At 46.1% G+C, this 17,514-nt stretch overlaps 1 protein-coding gene across 1 annotated transcript in view; it reads right to left on the reverse strand.

Moving 5' to 3' along the window:
- The window catches only part of MYO1H (myosin IH), a 41,595-nt gene that overhangs the window by 9,831 nt on the left and 14,250 nt on the right, over positions 1-17,514 (reverse strand). Inside the window, exons 2-21 of the mRNA XM_080373422.1 lie at positions 14,533-14,691; positions 13,426-13,541; positions 12,255-12,453; positions 11,664-11,744; positions 11,035-11,214; positions 9,879-9,977; positions 9,436-9,549; positions 8,743-8,814; positions 8,058-8,177; positions 7,639-7,706; positions 7,191-7,296; positions 6,572-6,652; positions 5,010-5,101; positions 3,459-3,553; positions 3,174-3,220; positions 2,862-2,942; positions 2,347-2,452; positions 1,962-2,079; positions 1,556-1,669; positions 561-637 (exon numbers count right to left, since the gene is read on the reverse strand). Of these exons, the coding sequence (XP_080229548.1) occupies positions 561-637; positions 1,556-1,669; positions 1,962-2,079; positions 2,347-2,452; positions 2,862-2,942; positions 3,174-3,220; positions 3,459-3,553; positions 5,010-5,101; positions 6,572-6,652; positions 7,191-7,296; positions 7,639-7,706; positions 8,058-8,177; positions 8,743-8,814; positions 9,436-9,549; positions 9,879-9,977; positions 11,035-11,214; positions 11,664-11,744; positions 12,255-12,453; positions 13,426-13,541; positions 14,533-14,691 (2,125 nt within the window). The remainder of the gene's footprint in view (positions 1-560; positions 638-1,555; positions 1,670-1,961; positions 2,080-2,346; positions 2,453-2,861; positions 2,943-3,173; positions 3,221-3,458; positions 3,554-5,009; positions 5,102-6,571; positions 6,653-7,190; positions 7,297-7,638; positions 7,707-8,057; positions 8,178-8,742; positions 8,815-9,435; positions 9,550-9,878; positions 9,978-11,034; positions 11,215-11,663; positions 11,745-12,254; positions 12,454-13,425; positions 13,542-14,532; positions 14,692-17,514) is intronic.

Below are 17,514 nucleotides of genomic sequence, written 5' to 3' on the forward strand. Positions count from 1 at the left end.
TGGCAAGAAGAAAAGGAAAAAAAAAAAAAAAAAAAATAAAAAAGGCAGAGATATTGCTCACATCTGTAGGATGATGGCATTCAGGAGCTGTGTTCCCAGCCATCAGACACCACGTGCCAAGGCACAGGAGGGGCTGCATCACCACCGAGGAACAAAGGTGCCAGAACACCAACAGGACAAAATATCACCTGCGTAGGTACACGTGCCCTGAGGCAGCCCCCTGCATTTATGCATTTCAAGCAGGTACAAAAGGTAACAGAAGGGTGAGACAGGTGGTAGCCCGATCCCAAGGGAAAGGTACTTGGCGCATCTAGGCACAGACCAACAGCCACTATCAGGACCGAGGAGCTCTAAAGGAGGTATGTGTCCAGGGCTCAAGCAATAAAGCTAGGGATTTCTCCCCACCCTGGAAAAAGAGCTGTTTTCCTTGGGCTGCCCAGACCCCAGGCCAGGGGTCTCCGCTCTCACTGCAGTGCATCTGCTACGTGACCCTGGAGCCCAGGAACACAGTTCGTCAGGCTCTGCTTCTTATATACAGATAAAGGGAACCGAAACCATACCCAACACGTGCTTTCTGAATTCAAATGCATCTTCAGTAGCAAACAGAGTCTTTGGGAAACGAATGAATATTTTGGTTCTGAAAAAGAGACCATGAACAGCTTATTTGCAGCAAGCCATCGTTCCAGCTGCCCTAACGCGGCTCAGAGTCCTCCAGCTAGCTGTGACGTTAACAAACTACACCTCCTTCCACCGCCAGCTCCTCCTTTGGCTGGCTGGCACATGCTGAAAGGGTGCAGAGGGCTTGGCAAAGGGTGGCAGGGAGAGGGAAGGAAGCAAAGCACCAGTTACTGCACAAGGTCCCCAGTGCCCTGGAAGAACTCGAATTCTCCATGCTGGGATTCCTGCGTGTTTCCCCAGGAGCTGTGAAGCTCAGGATAAGCAGCCAAACCCCAGTGAAAATAGGTTTCCCTGTCTTAGCCATAGGTTGAAGGTGACATTAGGGAGCCCTGCCTCGCCCCATGCCTTAGCAGGGACATCAAGGTTGCAAGTCATTGCAAATATCAGTTAAAAAACCCCAACCACCACGCCTAAGACAGAGAAGGTGCCTTGGGTTGCCCAAGCAAACGGGAGGACCTGGAGCTGAAGCAAAGCAGCCCATCTCCCCGACTCCCCTAACCCGGAGGGGCTGAAGAAGCTGGGTTGGATTCAAGCTTCCATGGAAATAAAAAGGTAAAAATAAAAAGGAAATTTACGCAGCTGGGCGTTTTTGTGTCTCCTTGCTCCTGTGCGTGGTATAGCTTTGGGGGGAGGTTACTTTGGCCTGTTTTAAGGAAGTCACTAATCCAAAGCCATCAGGTTGGCAGACCCAGGCAGGTCCACCCCCTTCCCATGGCCAAGCAAGAGCCGAGCTAAAGGCACCTGTTCACACCACTATGCCTTGCAGCTCTCCGAGAAGCACTGCATGGTGGCTTGCAGTCACAGACAGGACAGAAGATCAAATATAGCAAGCACCACGCAGCTGAGCAGAGATCACAGCCAGAAAAAGGAAATTTACCTTCCTAATTTGTATTCCTCAGGCTTGTAGCCAATATGCTTGATGAGCCTCTCCACACCCTCAGCTGCTGGCCCATGCCAATGGGGCCAGGTAGCCGGACAGAGGGATTTATATCTGAAAGATGAGCAAGACATCAACACAAATGACTGACTTTGAGGAACCCCTTCCTGAAACTCTCCCTGCCAGATTCCTGCTGCTTTATTCAAGGCAGGAGATGCCAAGCAGACCAAAAGGGATACAGACAAAAGACACACACAAAGGTCACCTTTGGTGCAGAAGAGTGTCTGCTGACACCTCCACATTCTCCTGCTGCTGTAACTTGACATTTAAACAAACCTTGCCCTGAAGCCAGCCCTCGTGGGAGGCCAGGTCTACCTGGCTAGAGGGGTAAAATAGTTCCACTTACCTTTGCAAGAAGAGTTCGTACTTCCGCCGGTACGCAAAGCCAGCTCGTCGCACCCGCAAGTGTTCCATCAGACCCAGGTATTTCACTTGATGTCGGATCAGATAATCATCAAACTTCCCTGTAGGGAAAACACATCCACCAGTAAATACTGTCTGTGGAAGCTCACTCACTTGTCTGTGTATTGGGACAAATAAGGAAGGAATCAAGTCCACAATTACCCAGGGTGATGACTTTGCTGCTAGCTTAAATAAGATTTTAAAAAAATATATAAATATATATATATACACACACATACATACACACATACACACATATATATGCTGTACCTAGCTACAAGCTAAAGTCTCCCTCACTTTTCAACTGCATCCTCAGCCCAATGCCTTACCAGGCTCCTTGTTGTCGTTGGGTTTAATGCATCGGATGTAAGACGGCTCTTTGGACATCAGGATTTCTATAAGACTCATCAGACTGTTCTTGAACTGGGTTGCAACCTAAGACAACACCGAAAGAACTTTCTCAGCTTTGGAACCCATCACTGCAGTAATCGAAATCAACTCATTCCTTGCACTCCCTCCAAACACTCTAAGAGAAAGGCTGACGTGTGCATTAGTAGCACGAAGCTTTGGAAGCCTCGTTGATCATATGTTACCCGGAATATTTGAACCCCTGCCATGCAGCAGGACACGCAAGGCAGCCCGTCAGTAAGTACCTACTGCTGGATGCTCGGCACCGTTGCTAGCTGCTGGCTCAGCAACATCACTGTTTAACTACCAGGAAGCCAGCAGGGGTGTAACACCAGCAAAAATAGCACTGAGTTCAGGACCAGGGAAGGATCGTGGTTAAATCGAGACTTGGGAAGTTGAGTTTATGTTCAAAGTTAAGACTAAAGATGCAGCTCACGGTCTCTGGTCGCCTCCTGTTGTCTAGCTCCGAGAGCAAAAAGCAGTCTCTCATGATGGCATTTTTAGAGTTGCACAGCACCTGGAAAAGGAAAAATGAAAAGCTGCCGGATTTAGCAGCCACACGATCCCTACTGTGATGCTTCCAATTCTGAGCAGCACAGCTGTGAGGACGTGCACATGGGTGCCCAAAGAACTGCGCTAAGGAGAAACATACACTCTTGTTTGCTACAGAGATTAAAGAAGTCTTCTGCAAAACATTTCTGCTTCAAGCAAGGTAACCTGAGAGAACAGCAGCCTTTTCCGTTCTTACCTCTTTCAGGTTTCTGTACAGTAGATCATTATTCTTCTCCAGAAATCCTGAAGGAAAAAAAAAAAAAAAAGAAGAAGAAAAAAAAAGATTAATTCTTTTGGAGACTACACAAAACCTGGATGTTTATATCCTCAGAAGTCCCACTACATGCACATTTATGAGTTCCAAGAAACGGTACCTTCAGAGGGCAGATATTTTGTAATTCATCTTCCCATCAGGTTATCACCTACCACATCGGCTTAAACGTCCAGGTAACTTCCCGGCTGGCGCTTCGCTCGCACTCACCCACAGCACAGTAAGTGACTTCTCCTGCGTAGTGAAGGAGGCGGAAATCCACCCAGTCAATGGATTTCCGTGTTTTCTGGTCTGCAAGCTTGCGACTGCAGGGGGGGAAAAAGCACACTAAGAAAAAGCAGCAAAAAGGCTTCCAAGGGGAAAAAGGCCTTCCAAGGGGAAAAAGGGGAAAAAGAGCTTCCAAGGGGAAAAAGGGGGAAAAGGGAGAAAGATAAAGACCTTCTAGAAAGTCACCTGCACAAAAAGCAGCTGGAAGCCTAATGTTTTCTCCTATTGATGCAGCTCTGACTGTACGGTTACAGCCCATAATCGAACCATCACCCATCTGTCCACTCTGAGCAGCCAGCAGCAGAGGATGGGAGTCAGCTACCCCAAACTGCAACCTATCCATTGCCGTTTGGCAACCATCACCCTTTCCAGAAGTATTAAGATTTCTTCCCCTAACATTCATTTAAATACATTCTCATTGCCCACGTGAGGAAAAGATCACCAGCTTCCTAAATTTTGAAGTGAAATGGGGAGGGGAAGGATTTTTTGGAGATGTTTTGCCTTAGAGCAAGAACTCATGTGCAAAGGAGGAATCAAAATTTCCAAGAACAGCAGGAATATTTTAGAAAGCAAGGGCTCCTGGGGAAAAAGAAGGAAAAAAAGAAAGAGCAACTTAACAGTTTAAGTTTCAGCTTTGTAAGCAGTTGTAACACCAGAGTCGTGTGTCACAACAGCACATTAGTACATCAAAGTTCCCTTCCAAGAGCATCACCGAGTACAGATCCCCTTTAAGTAGCTCTCGCACTTCTATTTAAAGCTTTTAATCAGGCAGCGCAGCATTAAGGCACATTGTGGTGACAAGGAACTTGGCTACAAATTTCCTACTTGGCTGTGATGAACTCGAGATGTAAAAATGGTGACAATCCGGCAGCGTGACTCTGAACTGATGGCTCATCAAAGCCTTTCCTCAGGCTCCTGCTGGGACCTGCCAGCGTGTTCATATGCCACCAAACCAGGTCAGCAAATGCCACACGCCGAGTATTAACTAAAACGCTGCTCCTCTGGGAGACTCCAGCAGGAGCATGTTTCCTTCCTCTTCGTAGTCAAAGCTCACACCTATCAAGATGGACTTAAATATTTATGTCCCCCTCACAGCTTAGGGCATTAGGCTCCTCTTCATGAGCTCTTCAGCTTTCCCTGGAGTCAATGGGGGACAAAGCCACCTATGGCCAAAGCCACCTAACATTCATGGGTTAAAATCACAGGCCCAAGTCATCTAATATTTAGTTCCTAATTTTAGTGTGGAGTGAAGCCAGACTCAAAGATCAGCATCACACTGCTAAAGAGACAGGAATCCCCTCCCCCCATCACCACCACCTCCCCAGTACCCCAGGTCCTACTCTACCAGCGTAGCGTATCACAGTGTTAGACAGCCGATGGGCTGCTGGGTTTTCTTTGGCACAAAGCAACGGTTGTTCCCTCCCCAGTACTCTGTTACAGGTAAGAGGTGGGAAGAGTTTCCTCTGCGATAGGATACAGAGTGTAAATGCATACGTCACGAAGTGGGGATGATCTCCCACTTTCTCTTCCAGCTTTTCCAAGAAGCTCAAGTCGGTTGCTTCACCAGGTCGTAAGCATTCTTCATCCTGGAACAGCAGACACCAGGTCAAACACTGATCTGGACAGGCTGCTCCCTCCTCACTAACATTCGGTACAACTTTGTTACACAGAACCAAGGAGCTCGGTTACGATTTAAGACAAGTTCTATTTTTACACAAGCCATTTCCCAGGTAAATCTAGAGCGGTGTTTATCCGTTTTCAGTAGAACTGCCTGGACACATCAAGTTAAGTCAAATCTGGCTTTTTCTTTTAAAAATGGCAATGTCCTGCCTCATCCTTTATTATTTGTAGTTCATTTAAGCCAAACCAGTGAGAAAGATGACATCATTAGGCACCAGAATCCAGAAGGACCCAAAGGACTCTCAGTCTGGATGAATTTGGATGTAATTGCAGAGTTGGAGGGGAAAGACAACCTTACAGAATATTTTTTTCTGACCCAAGAAACACCACTCCTTCTGCTTGCCCGATTGTACTACGTGTAGAAAAGCCCTGCTTGAGAGAGCAGCCCATTGCAACGTGAAGCTAATGCTGAGCTTCAGCAGCACCTTTTCTGGATATTACTGATCCTTTGCCTCCTGTACAGAGGTGATAAAAATATTCAGCCTTGTGGATACGTCAGAGATGGTGGCAAGGGACAATTCAAGTTAACTACAAGTCTCTACAGGAAGATTATTTCTTAATTAGGGTTGGCATTCAAGGAAGCATCATCTCAGCAGCCAGCTCATGTCCTCAGCCCCATCCCCATGGAACCGCACACTTAACTGAAGCAAAAAGCTCAGCATTGCAGGACACGCTCCCAGTTAAAGGCTCTGGAGGGAGCTGCCTTCAGCCTCTCCCATGTCTCCCACCATCCCTAAGAAGGCACAAAGAGGATCTCTTCCGACCAAGTGTTTTAGGAGCAGTAACAACCGAAGGGCAAGGAAGCAAGAGGAAGGCGTGTGGCTCCAGAGGAGATAGGTGGCTCCCAGGGTTCTTTCCTAGCTGGGCCCTTCTGCGGCATCCGACATCCAGGCTAGTGAGTCATGGGAGCAGATAGATGGGATGAATTGTCCTCTTTCATCTTCACCAGCATGTGGACATCAAGGACATCAAAGCTACGGAGAAGCATCCCGGCGTTCCGCAGCCTCCCTAACGGTACTGGGAAGAAGCCTGGCTCCCATGGCTGGTGTTGGCCACAGCCAGCTAGGTGACTGCAGGTACCTTCTTGCCCTTCCATGCCTCAGAGGCTCCAGGCAGTAAGTGGGGACAACAGTCAAGCTCTGCCTTCCTGAGCACTCGGAGTCTCAGCGGAGGCAGCGCGCAGCCTTTAAAACCCACAGCTTGCCAGCAAACAGATCTTCTGCATTAATCTGGGTCTTTGTTTACAAGGTCTGTTTGCTCACATTCTGAATAATGTGGACCCATCACGTAATTAGAGGTAAAAAATATGATTATGGACCATTACAGTAGGGCATAGGCAAGCGTTTTAATTTAACTAGCACAAACTCTGCTCTTACCAGAATGGAGATTATTCCTTTGTGTTTCTGCTCAACCAAGTCACAGATGATCTTGTTGTTAAAATATGGAATGGGTTCCCACTGGAAAAGGGAAAAAAGGAAGAACAACTTTAGAGGAAGGTCTTTTCTTTGCAGTTTTTATGTTCTTTGGAGCCAGGCTCCAATCCCGCTAAAGATCAGCTTGGTGAATTGGGACCAGCTGAGCTGCTGGGGAAAACGTGACAGCACAGTGATCCATCCCACACTACAGCCTTTCCGCTTCCAGCAGCACAGACCATCCTTTTATTCTCTACATGAACACACTCCATCTTCCAGTGCCCGACACTGTTGTACTTCTTCATTTCTACAGGGACACTGTCACTGGGGTCCTTCTGAGTGTTGGGGAAGGCTCTACTCCTTTCTTAAAAGATGAAAATTAAGTCCAGGCTAAATTAAACTGCGGAAGGGTTACACAACAAGACCCGTGGCTGTTCACATGGGAAGTATAAGACAATGCAAACCAAAACCAAATAAAAAAAAAAAAAAAAAAGCAAGCAGGACGCCTTCTTCATTGAAGACCAAAAGCATCCTGCGCAATGGTAGTTCAAAGAGAAAAGGGAAGGGGAAAATAGTAAGTTACCTCTATTCCTTCCACTTCATATTCCTCCTGCTCTGCTTTTAAGGTCATCTCAATCAACAGCTGCTGGAGCTTCTCATTGCAATAATTAATGCAGAACTGCTCAAAGCTTCAGAGTGGTTAAACAAGCATTAGTTTTCATCTATTTCACGGACTGTTCTACTTCTCCCACCACTACCTGGTGTTTTGAAGCCAAACAACCCATTCCCAGACAGATCAAACCCATACATTCCCCCCACGCTGCTGTACCAACAGCTCAAATCCAGGCAAGAAGTCCAAGCTAAAGCTTTCCCCGAGGGCTCAGCTAAGCCGGCACACTTGGATTTTGCCGTCACCCGTAGCTTGCCTTGCTGGGATAAGAGTACACCCAAGAAGCCATGTAGAACTTCGGCATATGCCCCCCCCCCAGCATGAGGACAGGTCACCCCCAAGCCTCAGGGACAGCTGTTACCTGTTTGTGTCCAGCACTTCAAACCCATAGATATCCAGCAGGCCAATAACTGTTTTCCGAGTTGAATCCTGTTGAAGACACCATTGCTCTGTAACTGCTGCTTCAGCTGATGCTTCTGCCCTGCACGTTTCATGTCATTTTCTTCACCTATATTCTCAAATTTCCCTTCGAGAGCTTCGTGTCACATGCCAACGCAGTGGCCACTTTAAAGCCGGTAATGAACTGCTAAAACTAATTAACATACCACCTTCCACACCTAACTAAACAGTTTTCTAGCCCGGTGCTGCAGGGTGCCCCTCTGTAAATGATCAAGCACGCCAGATATTTGGTGAGGAGCGCTGTAGGACCTCGCTGGAGAAACTCAGCTCAGCCTGTTGGGAGCACTCTGCACCTAGGGGGACACTCAACAAGAGACCAACCTTGTTGGCTAGAGAGCCGTTAATTTTGTTGACTAGCCAAGTGAAAGTTCGTCCATAAATCGCTTTCGCTACAGCATCCCGAGCGTAGAATGCCAGATCCACGTTCAACGGGCTTAGGACCTAAAAATAAAGATACGCCAGAGATGATAAATGTTATAGATGATCAGAACAAACTTCTCCAAAGCCAGTTCACGTTCATGGCTTGGAGAATCAGCCATATGGTCGTATGTCAGCGCTCAGCCTATGCGAACCAAAGCCACCTACAGCCTGACTCCCCATCAGAGTTGCTCCAGCCTGGTGTATCACTACACGCCAGCAGTGCTGGGGTACTATGTTTTGTAGACTACTAATTTAGACAAGAATTTAGAAAAGAACAGTTTTTACCAGGGCTTCCCGCTGTTTATCCAGCCCAGTTTCCCAGGAAGCACCCTAGGGTCCAAACAAAAGGAAATTGTTTGGCTCAAACAAATTTGACTCCCAAATTGTTTGGGAGTAAAACTCTTAATACTGGGAGTATGTTTAATGCCTCCGGCTAGAAGAGGAAGGCAATAACGGAGGGGGAGACAGACAGAGCAATCTGTTTTTACTGGAACACAGCTAAGAACAGAGCTCCTCATCTGGCACCATTGCTAGCTGGGGGGGGGAGGGTCCCAGCTTCCTGGGGTCACACAGGACTGCTCCGTACCTCTTCGGATCTGGCTTCAATCTTGCGATGGGTGAGAGCTTCCTGCAGAATGGACAAGTGCGCACCCAGCAGCTATAGAAAAAAATAAATATTTTCACTCAAGAGCATGGCCGGGAGGAAACTGTTTAAATCAGCAGCGTTGCATGGTCAGTAGGGCATAACCCCCCAGTCCCTTCCCAGTTATACTCATCTTTGAGCAGCAATAAGGAAGTTTCAGGGAGATGTGCTACAGAGAAAAGGGGCCCTACAATTCCGAACAATTTATAACACAAGCTGGGTATTTATATAGCAACCTTTCTGCTTTTGGGAACAGAAGTTTTTGTCCTTAAGAGAAAAACACAGTGCAGAGGAATGAAGCTGGGTTAATTAGAATTGATAAAATACAGCTGTGGGTTGGCTTCAGGGGCAGCGGGTTGGCTGATGTAGATAAGGTGCAGCTGTGGCTGGTTCTGTTAAGTGGTTGAGTGCCAGTGAAGAGAGAGCAGCCGAGGAAGAAGCAAGAGGAGAGAGAATGCATGCCCTGGATGAAGCAAGATGAGAAGGCAGCAGAGGGAGTGGCATGAAGAGTGTGGTGGTATGAGATGGTAAAAGACCTTGTTGCAGCTTGATAGTTTGGAGAGTGCTGTGACAACACAGAAAGATTAAGGTTCCTTCACAGAGCTTGTGGTGCTGCCGTTATCTCAGATAAGATACCTTTGAAATCCATTTGATCTGCGTGCCGTCACGAATGATGGCATGTCCGTTGCTATCTTCTTCAAACTGAATGTTCCCAAGGTGCAAGACGCTAGCAACAATTCCAAAGAGGTGCTAGTAATGAGAAATAGACCATTAGCAAGGGCTCCCACAGCTCTGGGGGGTGATACTAATCTTTCCTACATGGGCTAATAAACAGAATATTGGCTAGGCTGAGGGAGGGGAGTCAGGCGACCTGCTGCAGAGACCTGCTATCACCAACTGCCGTCGTGCTGGACCAAGCGGGAGAGATCATCACCCACCCCTCAATCCCCCCCAAATGATGTCCTATTCCATCCTTAATGGCTCTCCCAAGTAAGTCTGCTTCCATCACTTTGAAGGAAAGACAGCAGTGCGCTCCTTAAATTCACTTTGGCAGGCTCAGTCCCTTTTCATGTGCATACCTCTATATCTTTTTCAGTGAAGTCAATGATAGAAAAAGCTTTGCGGACTATTTTCCAGTCATTCTTGTCATTAATAGAAAACACTTTGGCACATCGACCCTATACAGCAAAACAAAGATTAATTAGCACGATGGATTGGCAAAGCAATTTTATTATCAGCAAGAGATAGCATACTACTGGGCATACTGCTTTCATTTCCAGTTTCTTCATCCTGTATAGATGCTGCCTGCAAGTAGCTAGCAAGTTTATTTCACTGCTGCTCATCCTGAAAGTGGCTCATTTGATCAGATCTTTAGGCTTATATTTAAAACTTAAATGATTTAAAGCGCTGAGCTTGGATGGTGGTTACCATAAGTGCCTAAGTCCCGTGAAGAGCTTGAGCTTGCAGCCTTCTGCCCGAGAATTCTTCATTACCAAGGAAGAAAGGAAACAGCAGTACCATGAAGCGAGCTGTATACTGCACAACCATACCTATGGACCTCTATAGTATAGGGTCCATAAATGCCATGAAACTCATTTTATAGCAGGTTCTGACACAGGAGCCTTAGAAGAGATGCCTTTATCCACAGTGTAACTTGCAGAGAGTACTCTGCTGTTCAGTAGCTCAGACTACTCTTCTCAGTGAATCAAAAAGTGTCTCGACCGCACTAGGGGGACCCAGGGTCGTCAAATGGTTTGGTGAAACCTGCCTAAGAGTGTTTACATTCTCACAGCAGCAGTACCTATGGCAGCAGTAAGCTCTTCTGCACACACAGAAGCTGGGGAATTCACCAGGATTCTTGCTCGTGGCGTAAGTTTTTTTTAAAAAATACTGATGGCTTTGCTGTCACTGGGTCGTGTTGCCCAAAAGCTTGTTTCTGCCCCCACAACTATTACCAGCTGATCCATTAAGATATGTTATCCCTTATAAGCCACTTCTCACGTGCAACCTTAGGCCATCCCAGCTAGAACTGTTCCTGCTACAAAAGCGCTCAGGGTAGAACGGTGTACGACAGCCCCAGGGGAAATATCTTTGCAACCAACCTGCCTGTAAGTTTTGCTGTAACAAAGTTTGCTTAACAGCTCGGCAGCGCACTCAGCACATGAGGAAAGCTGCTTTTCACATCCCTACAATTCTAGATGTAAGATGCAGCGAGAGGGACAAACTGGCACTCACCTGGATGAGATACGCGTACTTCTGGGGGTTGCGCTCCAGCCCAAGCCAGCAAAGAAGATCCTTGTCTCCACCCTCTAATAACTGGTAGAAAATATGGAAATTCCTTTCTCCGTGGTTTTGGTGGACAACCCTGGATTTCTCAATTAGGTAACTGAGGATGTGCCCTCCTACTGGAGCTCCCTGCCAGAACAAAGCAGCCCGATATACTGACACCGCCAAAAGAGATAAACAACATCACTGTGACCGCTGATTCCTTACACCTAGGAACAAGCAGCAGCGTCAGGAGAAACGTGTTTCCGCCGTTATTTACCAGCCATCTTTTGTTTAAGGGTTAGTATCCCATAACAGGACAAGCTGCACCTAAAGAGCTTGCTGTTGTCCTTCTGGTGCAGCTTGTGCTTTACAACAATCTACATTAGCTTTCCACAGAGCGCTGACAGCATTGCCAGTAATGTAGGAAGCTTTCAGGCTGTATAACTAGTCACCTTACTTGCAAAATGCAAGGCCTGTAAAAATAGGGTCAGAAATCTGCAGTGTAAGTTTTAATAAATCCTGTGCTGCCTGGTAAGCGTCCAAGAGGTTCACTGATACAGCTTGTTTTAATAGCGGTCCATTAAGTTTGTTCTCACCTTAAAATCAAATTGGATATCCATGTATTTCCCAAATCGGCTTGAGTTGTCATTACGCAGAGTTTTTGCATTTCCAAAAGCCTACAGATAAACAGATAGATTAAGTCACATCTCATCTTACTCAGATCGTGGGTGGCCAGGCAGGACAAAATCCCAGTAACAAAGATTCACTGCGTCAGCTGAGTCCTACTCCTGAATTTAGTGGGATTAAAGAAACACAGAGCAATGTATTCCCCTACCTTTAACGTGGAATTCAGCTAAAAAGGATTATTGCCCTTTCTTATATGGCCTACAACTGAAGCCACGAGGAGCTGTTGTACGGTGTTTTCTTGTACTCCCAGGTTTCAGCTAGCCTCCACCCCAAACCCCAAGTTTACATTTCTAAATATTAAGTGATATTAAGTCTCAAGCATTCTTTTGGAGACTGGGCTGCCAAGAGGCCCAATGGGTGTTATTTACATTACACATGCCCGTGCAAACACATGGAAAACAGGATCACGGGTGTGGGTGTGTGGGCTTGCATGAAAGCCTTGTGCAGCGATGCCAGTGATGCCAGCTCTTTTGCGTTTTGTACCTGTATTTAGGTTTTACCTCGAGAACAGGATTGGAGAGTAGCAGGCGATCACGGACGATCTGCAGCTGCTCCGTAGTTGGACAAGTTACCGCGTAGTACTGCAAGATCTTCTTGGATGCTTCGGTCTTCCCGGCTCCACTCTCCCCAGAGATGAGGATGAAATGGTTGTTGTACTCGCTGCACATCACCCGGTAGGCGTTGTCAGCTATGGCATAGCTGAGCAAGGATCACAAGGAGCGTTCAGAGGAGAGGCATCCGTTAGAAATGGCAACGGGAGGCAGAGTACCAAAGGTTTTTCAGAAGTACTTACTCCTCATCTAACATTACAAGCGTCAGGCACGACAGGAAAGCAGAGCTCGAAGTGTCTGACTCAAGGTCTCACAGAAAAAAACCCAGTCTGTGTTTGAGGGGCAAACGGGGCTTGTTCTTTTTCGCCCACTGTTGCTAAGGTCTTACACGGGCTGCATGTATGTATTCCTGGGGAATACGGTTTGTACACAGCAGGGATCTATACACACACTGGCTCCTCTTCCAAAGCAGAGGAGCCAGCTTTGCTTCCAGCAAAGAGAAGATCTCCACTTCTGATGGAGACAGAAACAAAGACCACTGTTCTTTTATGCCACTTCAGGAAGGGAACAAAAAAAAAAAGAAATCAGAAAAAAACTACTTGACAAACTAACCAGCAACTTCCCACCATCAAAAAAAATTCCAGCTCAGAGTTGGAAAGTTCAAGTTTCTTTTCCTCCGGGGAAGTCCCAGTGGAGGCTGAGTACCAGCACGCTGCTGGTCCTTTGGTTGCCTGCACAGAAACGGGGCCTCGGAGGACAAGGCAAGATGACCAGAGCGTTTTGGACAACTGAAGGGAGAGATGCTGACCGACTGGCACATGGACACGGTCAGGCAGTGCCCCGACTAGACCATGTGCAATGAGGAGGACACCCTGAGCACTAGCCTGCATGGTTATCTTCAAGACAACTCTTCCCCTACCGTTTCCCCAACATCACTTCTGCAGTCCTTTTGTTCCCCTTTTATTCTCCCAGACAAACACAACCTTACCTGCAGGAAGAGAAGAATATCAACACTCACCCAACCCAGTGACTATGGGTACACAACCTTGCTGCTAGTACACAGCATTACAGAGAAAAGCCATTTTATTAACATCAACTGAATCCTATGGGTTCTACTTACAGATGTGGTGGCAGTTCAAAAAAGTTTACCCCTCGATAAAGCTGCATCTGCGTCACTGTGTAGATATCCAGCTCTTTGTAAGGGTTGACAGATACAAGGAGAGTACCAATGTATGTCTGCAGGGAGAAAGAATGCATACAGGTGGGAAATCTGCTCCATCAATGGCTCCCAAAAGAGGAGTCAAGCACTCGAAGCACTTTTTTTTTGCAAGAAAACTGAAAAGGATGGCGCAGAGTTTGTTATGAGAGAAGGAAAGGGGAAAAAACCCAAAAGCAAATAAAAACCACAAAAAAGCCCCTTCCACAGGCTTCGCTATTTCAAAACTGACACCAAACTTCTCCGAATATCTACCTAATTAAGAGTAGAGCAGAACAATGACAGCCAGCTTAAAGCCTGACATTTTATAGACAAGGTTTTGATAATCATGACGCTTATGGGATTTTTTTCCCCTGCTTAAATTAAAGTTAACATAATAACGCATTTACTATCACAGCTCTGTGTCACCACATCTTTGGAAGTGACGGATAGGTAATGCTCTGAAGAAAAGCCAAACGGGGTGTCCCACAGACAGCAGCTCAGCACAGAAAACTCCTTCTTGACCATGAAAGATGAACAAATAACTTATTTTAGCACATGTTCCCTTTCCCCTGATTTGTACACATCTTCAGCACATCCAAATGCCCTGTTCACCTTCTTTTCAATTCTTTCCCCGAGTGCTATGCGAGGATCGATCCTCATCTGGCAAAGCATGTATTTGGATACCACTTGCCGTAAGCCAACGTACAACCCCCAGGGCTGCTGAAAAAAAAGGAGACATGACTACAAAGCCTCCTTCGTTTGCACCAGCACTTCTCAGACCAGCCAGGTGTCACATCCAGCACTGCCGTGCCTTCAAGGACAGCCTTTCACTTTCCCGCTCCCTTACTCTTTACTGCACGTTTGAAACTGCGTAAGGCAACTCAGAGCAAGCCCAGGCTGTTACTTGCATTAGCTAAAGCAGACAAACTACTGCTGGGTGACAGCTCTGCTGGGTCCTGCTAACACCTGGCAGGGTCTGTTGTTAGGTACAGACACATGTGCACAGCTCTTCTTTCCAGAAGAACTTACGTAGATGAGGTTCTCCTGGTACCGCTTGCGCAGGTTGCTGAGGAAAGCGGCCTCGCTGGTGTGGGAGTCCAGGAGCACAAAGTCCTGCACCCCGACCCTGTCCCGGGCTATCAGAGCCCCTTCCATGTTGGCGTCAGCGTTATCTTCCACTTCTTCTTTCTACAAGACAAAAGGTGTAGGATAGGATTAGGAGAGAGCAGGCAAGGACCCTAAGGGCCAGCCAAGTCCTTCCCCACATCATGATGACCCCAGGGCCACATCAGCCTCACAGGGCTAACGCCAAGGGATTATTATCCAACTGTTCTTAACACCTTGCCCAAAGGCGGCTGTTCCGTACCACGCGAGCCTGCGCTCCTGCTCCGCCACCGTCGAGACATCTGAGGCTCACGACTGCGGTCCGAGAGGAAGAGCAAGGTTTGCAGGCAGCCCTCGCTAACAGGGCTGCTGTGTGAGGCAAACCTGGCAGCCAAGATGCCGTCACAATCTGGGATGCTTCACCGACCCAGTCTCGATAAAGCACTCGCCAGCACAAAGTTGGAAGTTAACAGTGGAAGATACCAGACAAGCAGTTTCTACACCACCTGCACCTACTTTATACAGATAAAACTAGAAAAACGGAGACTCTCTGGAAAAGGCTGCATTGGACTTGACCTTTTCTTTTTTTTTTTTTTTGGGGGGGGTGGGGGGAAACTAAATAATTAATGCTACAATACTATTCTGCACAAGACTGCTTCATTATTCCTCCACTTCTGATTCTCTATCGTGGGAATTGACTTTATATTGAAAATATTCACTACTGAGGATCAAGCTCTTGTTTCCCAGGCTGTAAGAATACATTTTTTAATTCTTTTATATATATATATATATATATATATAAGAAAATATATATAGATAAACTTTTTACTTGATGAAACCAAGCTGATAATTCCATGCTAGCAAACAAACAGGATATTCTATAGTAGTAAGTGTGCCATAGTGGTGGTTTCAGGGTTTCTTTGTTTTTTTGAAGACACCACGATCCCACAGTTCAGAGAAAAACTCCTACCCTAATGCATAAAACACTTCCCCTGTGACAGGAATGGAGGCAATACATTTTGAGCAGCTTACCTTGCAAGGTTCCCAGGCTTTGCAAGTTGGGGGAAGGCAGCTGGCGGCGCAACTACCAGCCGAACACACACAGCGGCTCCCCGCTCAGACTCAGGGATGTGCACGGCAGCCCAGCACCTTTGTTATTCTCATACCGCCCTTCGTGACATTGGCTTTTTTAAATTTTGCTGCTCCACTGCTCAAGAAGATTGTGTGGTTGTGTGTAAGATCTTGAACAAGCATTAAAAAGACAGCGATGGCCCGTTCATGCAGTGCCACATCACTTCGCCCCCTCTATTTTTTTTTTTTAATTTTATTTATTTATCTGTTTTAAAGCAGAAGCTTTACAAATAATAGGCTCAATGTAAAATGTTTCTGCTAAGCTTTGGCAAACCCTGACTCTGGAGGTAAGCTTTTGGGATGAGCCTGCACAGCCCTGGTGGAAAATAACAGCACTTTGGACACTAAGGCTTGGTGGATTTTGAAGCAGGGTTTCACTAAAACGAGGAGCAAAAGACCCAACTGCACAATATTCTTTAGGAACGAGGGAAGCTCAGGACAGTCAGGTTTTAAACAGGAATTTTAATGTTAGTCTCATTTTTAGTCCTTATGTTCATCTGTTTACCACACTGGAACAGTGATTTGAGCTTGGAGATTTACATCCAGCAGTAACGTTACCACAACACTCCAGAGAGAAAGATATTCGGAAAGCACCTTATTTAAATCCTACCATAGCTTAAACATAGATAAATCATACCTGCAACTAACTTCACATGCGGGTAACTGCTTTTTTTTGCCTTTTACATCCACTGCCTCCAGCTGACGGCATTACCCACCCTGGGTTGGTGATATTCCTCCTTTCTCCTGAGCCGTGGCATAACACGAATGTGATTGCTTCTTTCTTCTGCCAGAAAGATAGCTGCTTTTTTTCCTTTAACATTAATAACACTTTTTTTTTTCCCCTCCTCTGCACATGGCTTATCTTATCCATTTGTTGTGTTTGTCCTTAGATCAGGTTCCATCAGTTTGGAGGACAGTATAAAGGATGCCTTAGCTTCTCAAACCAATACCTGTACTGCCCCTGATATCTATGTAGTGACGAACATGGGGGGGAATGAAAAGAGTTAAAGTAAAATATCTCCCTTTCATTGTCCTATTAAACATTTAATTTGATTGTACAGACTTCATGAACCTAACAGATTTCCAAACCACTAGTCATGCCCATTCCTACTTGCCTCTAAACCAAGTAGCCCGTGCAGTGCTTGCTAGTGCTGGTGTTCCCACATCACCAGTCACCCCAGCAGTCGTGACATCCCCCAGAAAGATTATTATAGCTTTGCAAATTCATGGGAAATCTTGACAGAACTGCTTTTCAGAGCGTATCATGATGTGGGATAATAGTAATCATTTCAGTCTCCCTGTCCTAGACTCATACAGATGACAAAACATCCAGTCATACCTGGGTTTGGATGGAGCAGAGTTGCCATGGCAATATCTAAATCACAAATCTATTCTGCAAACGTTTTTAGCAATCTTGTAACTTCACTGTATTGCAAAGGAGACAAATGGGCAGCTATAGAGCAAATTGCCAGAGTAATCATTTTTATTAAGTGTCTATCCCATCCAAACAGTATTCCATATTATTTGGCAGCCCAATTACAGATTTTTTGTTACCAAATGATAGGTGGTTTTTTCCTCTAAAACCACTTTATCTGCTCTGCATAAGTTGCGGCAAGGTTAATATTTTTATCTAACACAAACAAATATACATTTCATAAACAAAATGCCAGAGTTTAGAGGTAGAAATTTGTTATTTCTTTTGCCCTGATAGTTTCTTCACCATTTAGCACGGAAATTGTGTCTTAATCGTCTTGACTTTCTTGATCTGGCTACAAG

This window comes from Falco punctatus (genome assembly GCF_963210335.1).
Source record: "Falco punctatus genome assembly, chromosome: 1".
NCBI classification, from domain to species: Eukaryota; Metazoa; Chordata; class Aves; order Falconiformes; family Falconidae; genus Falco; species Falco punctatus.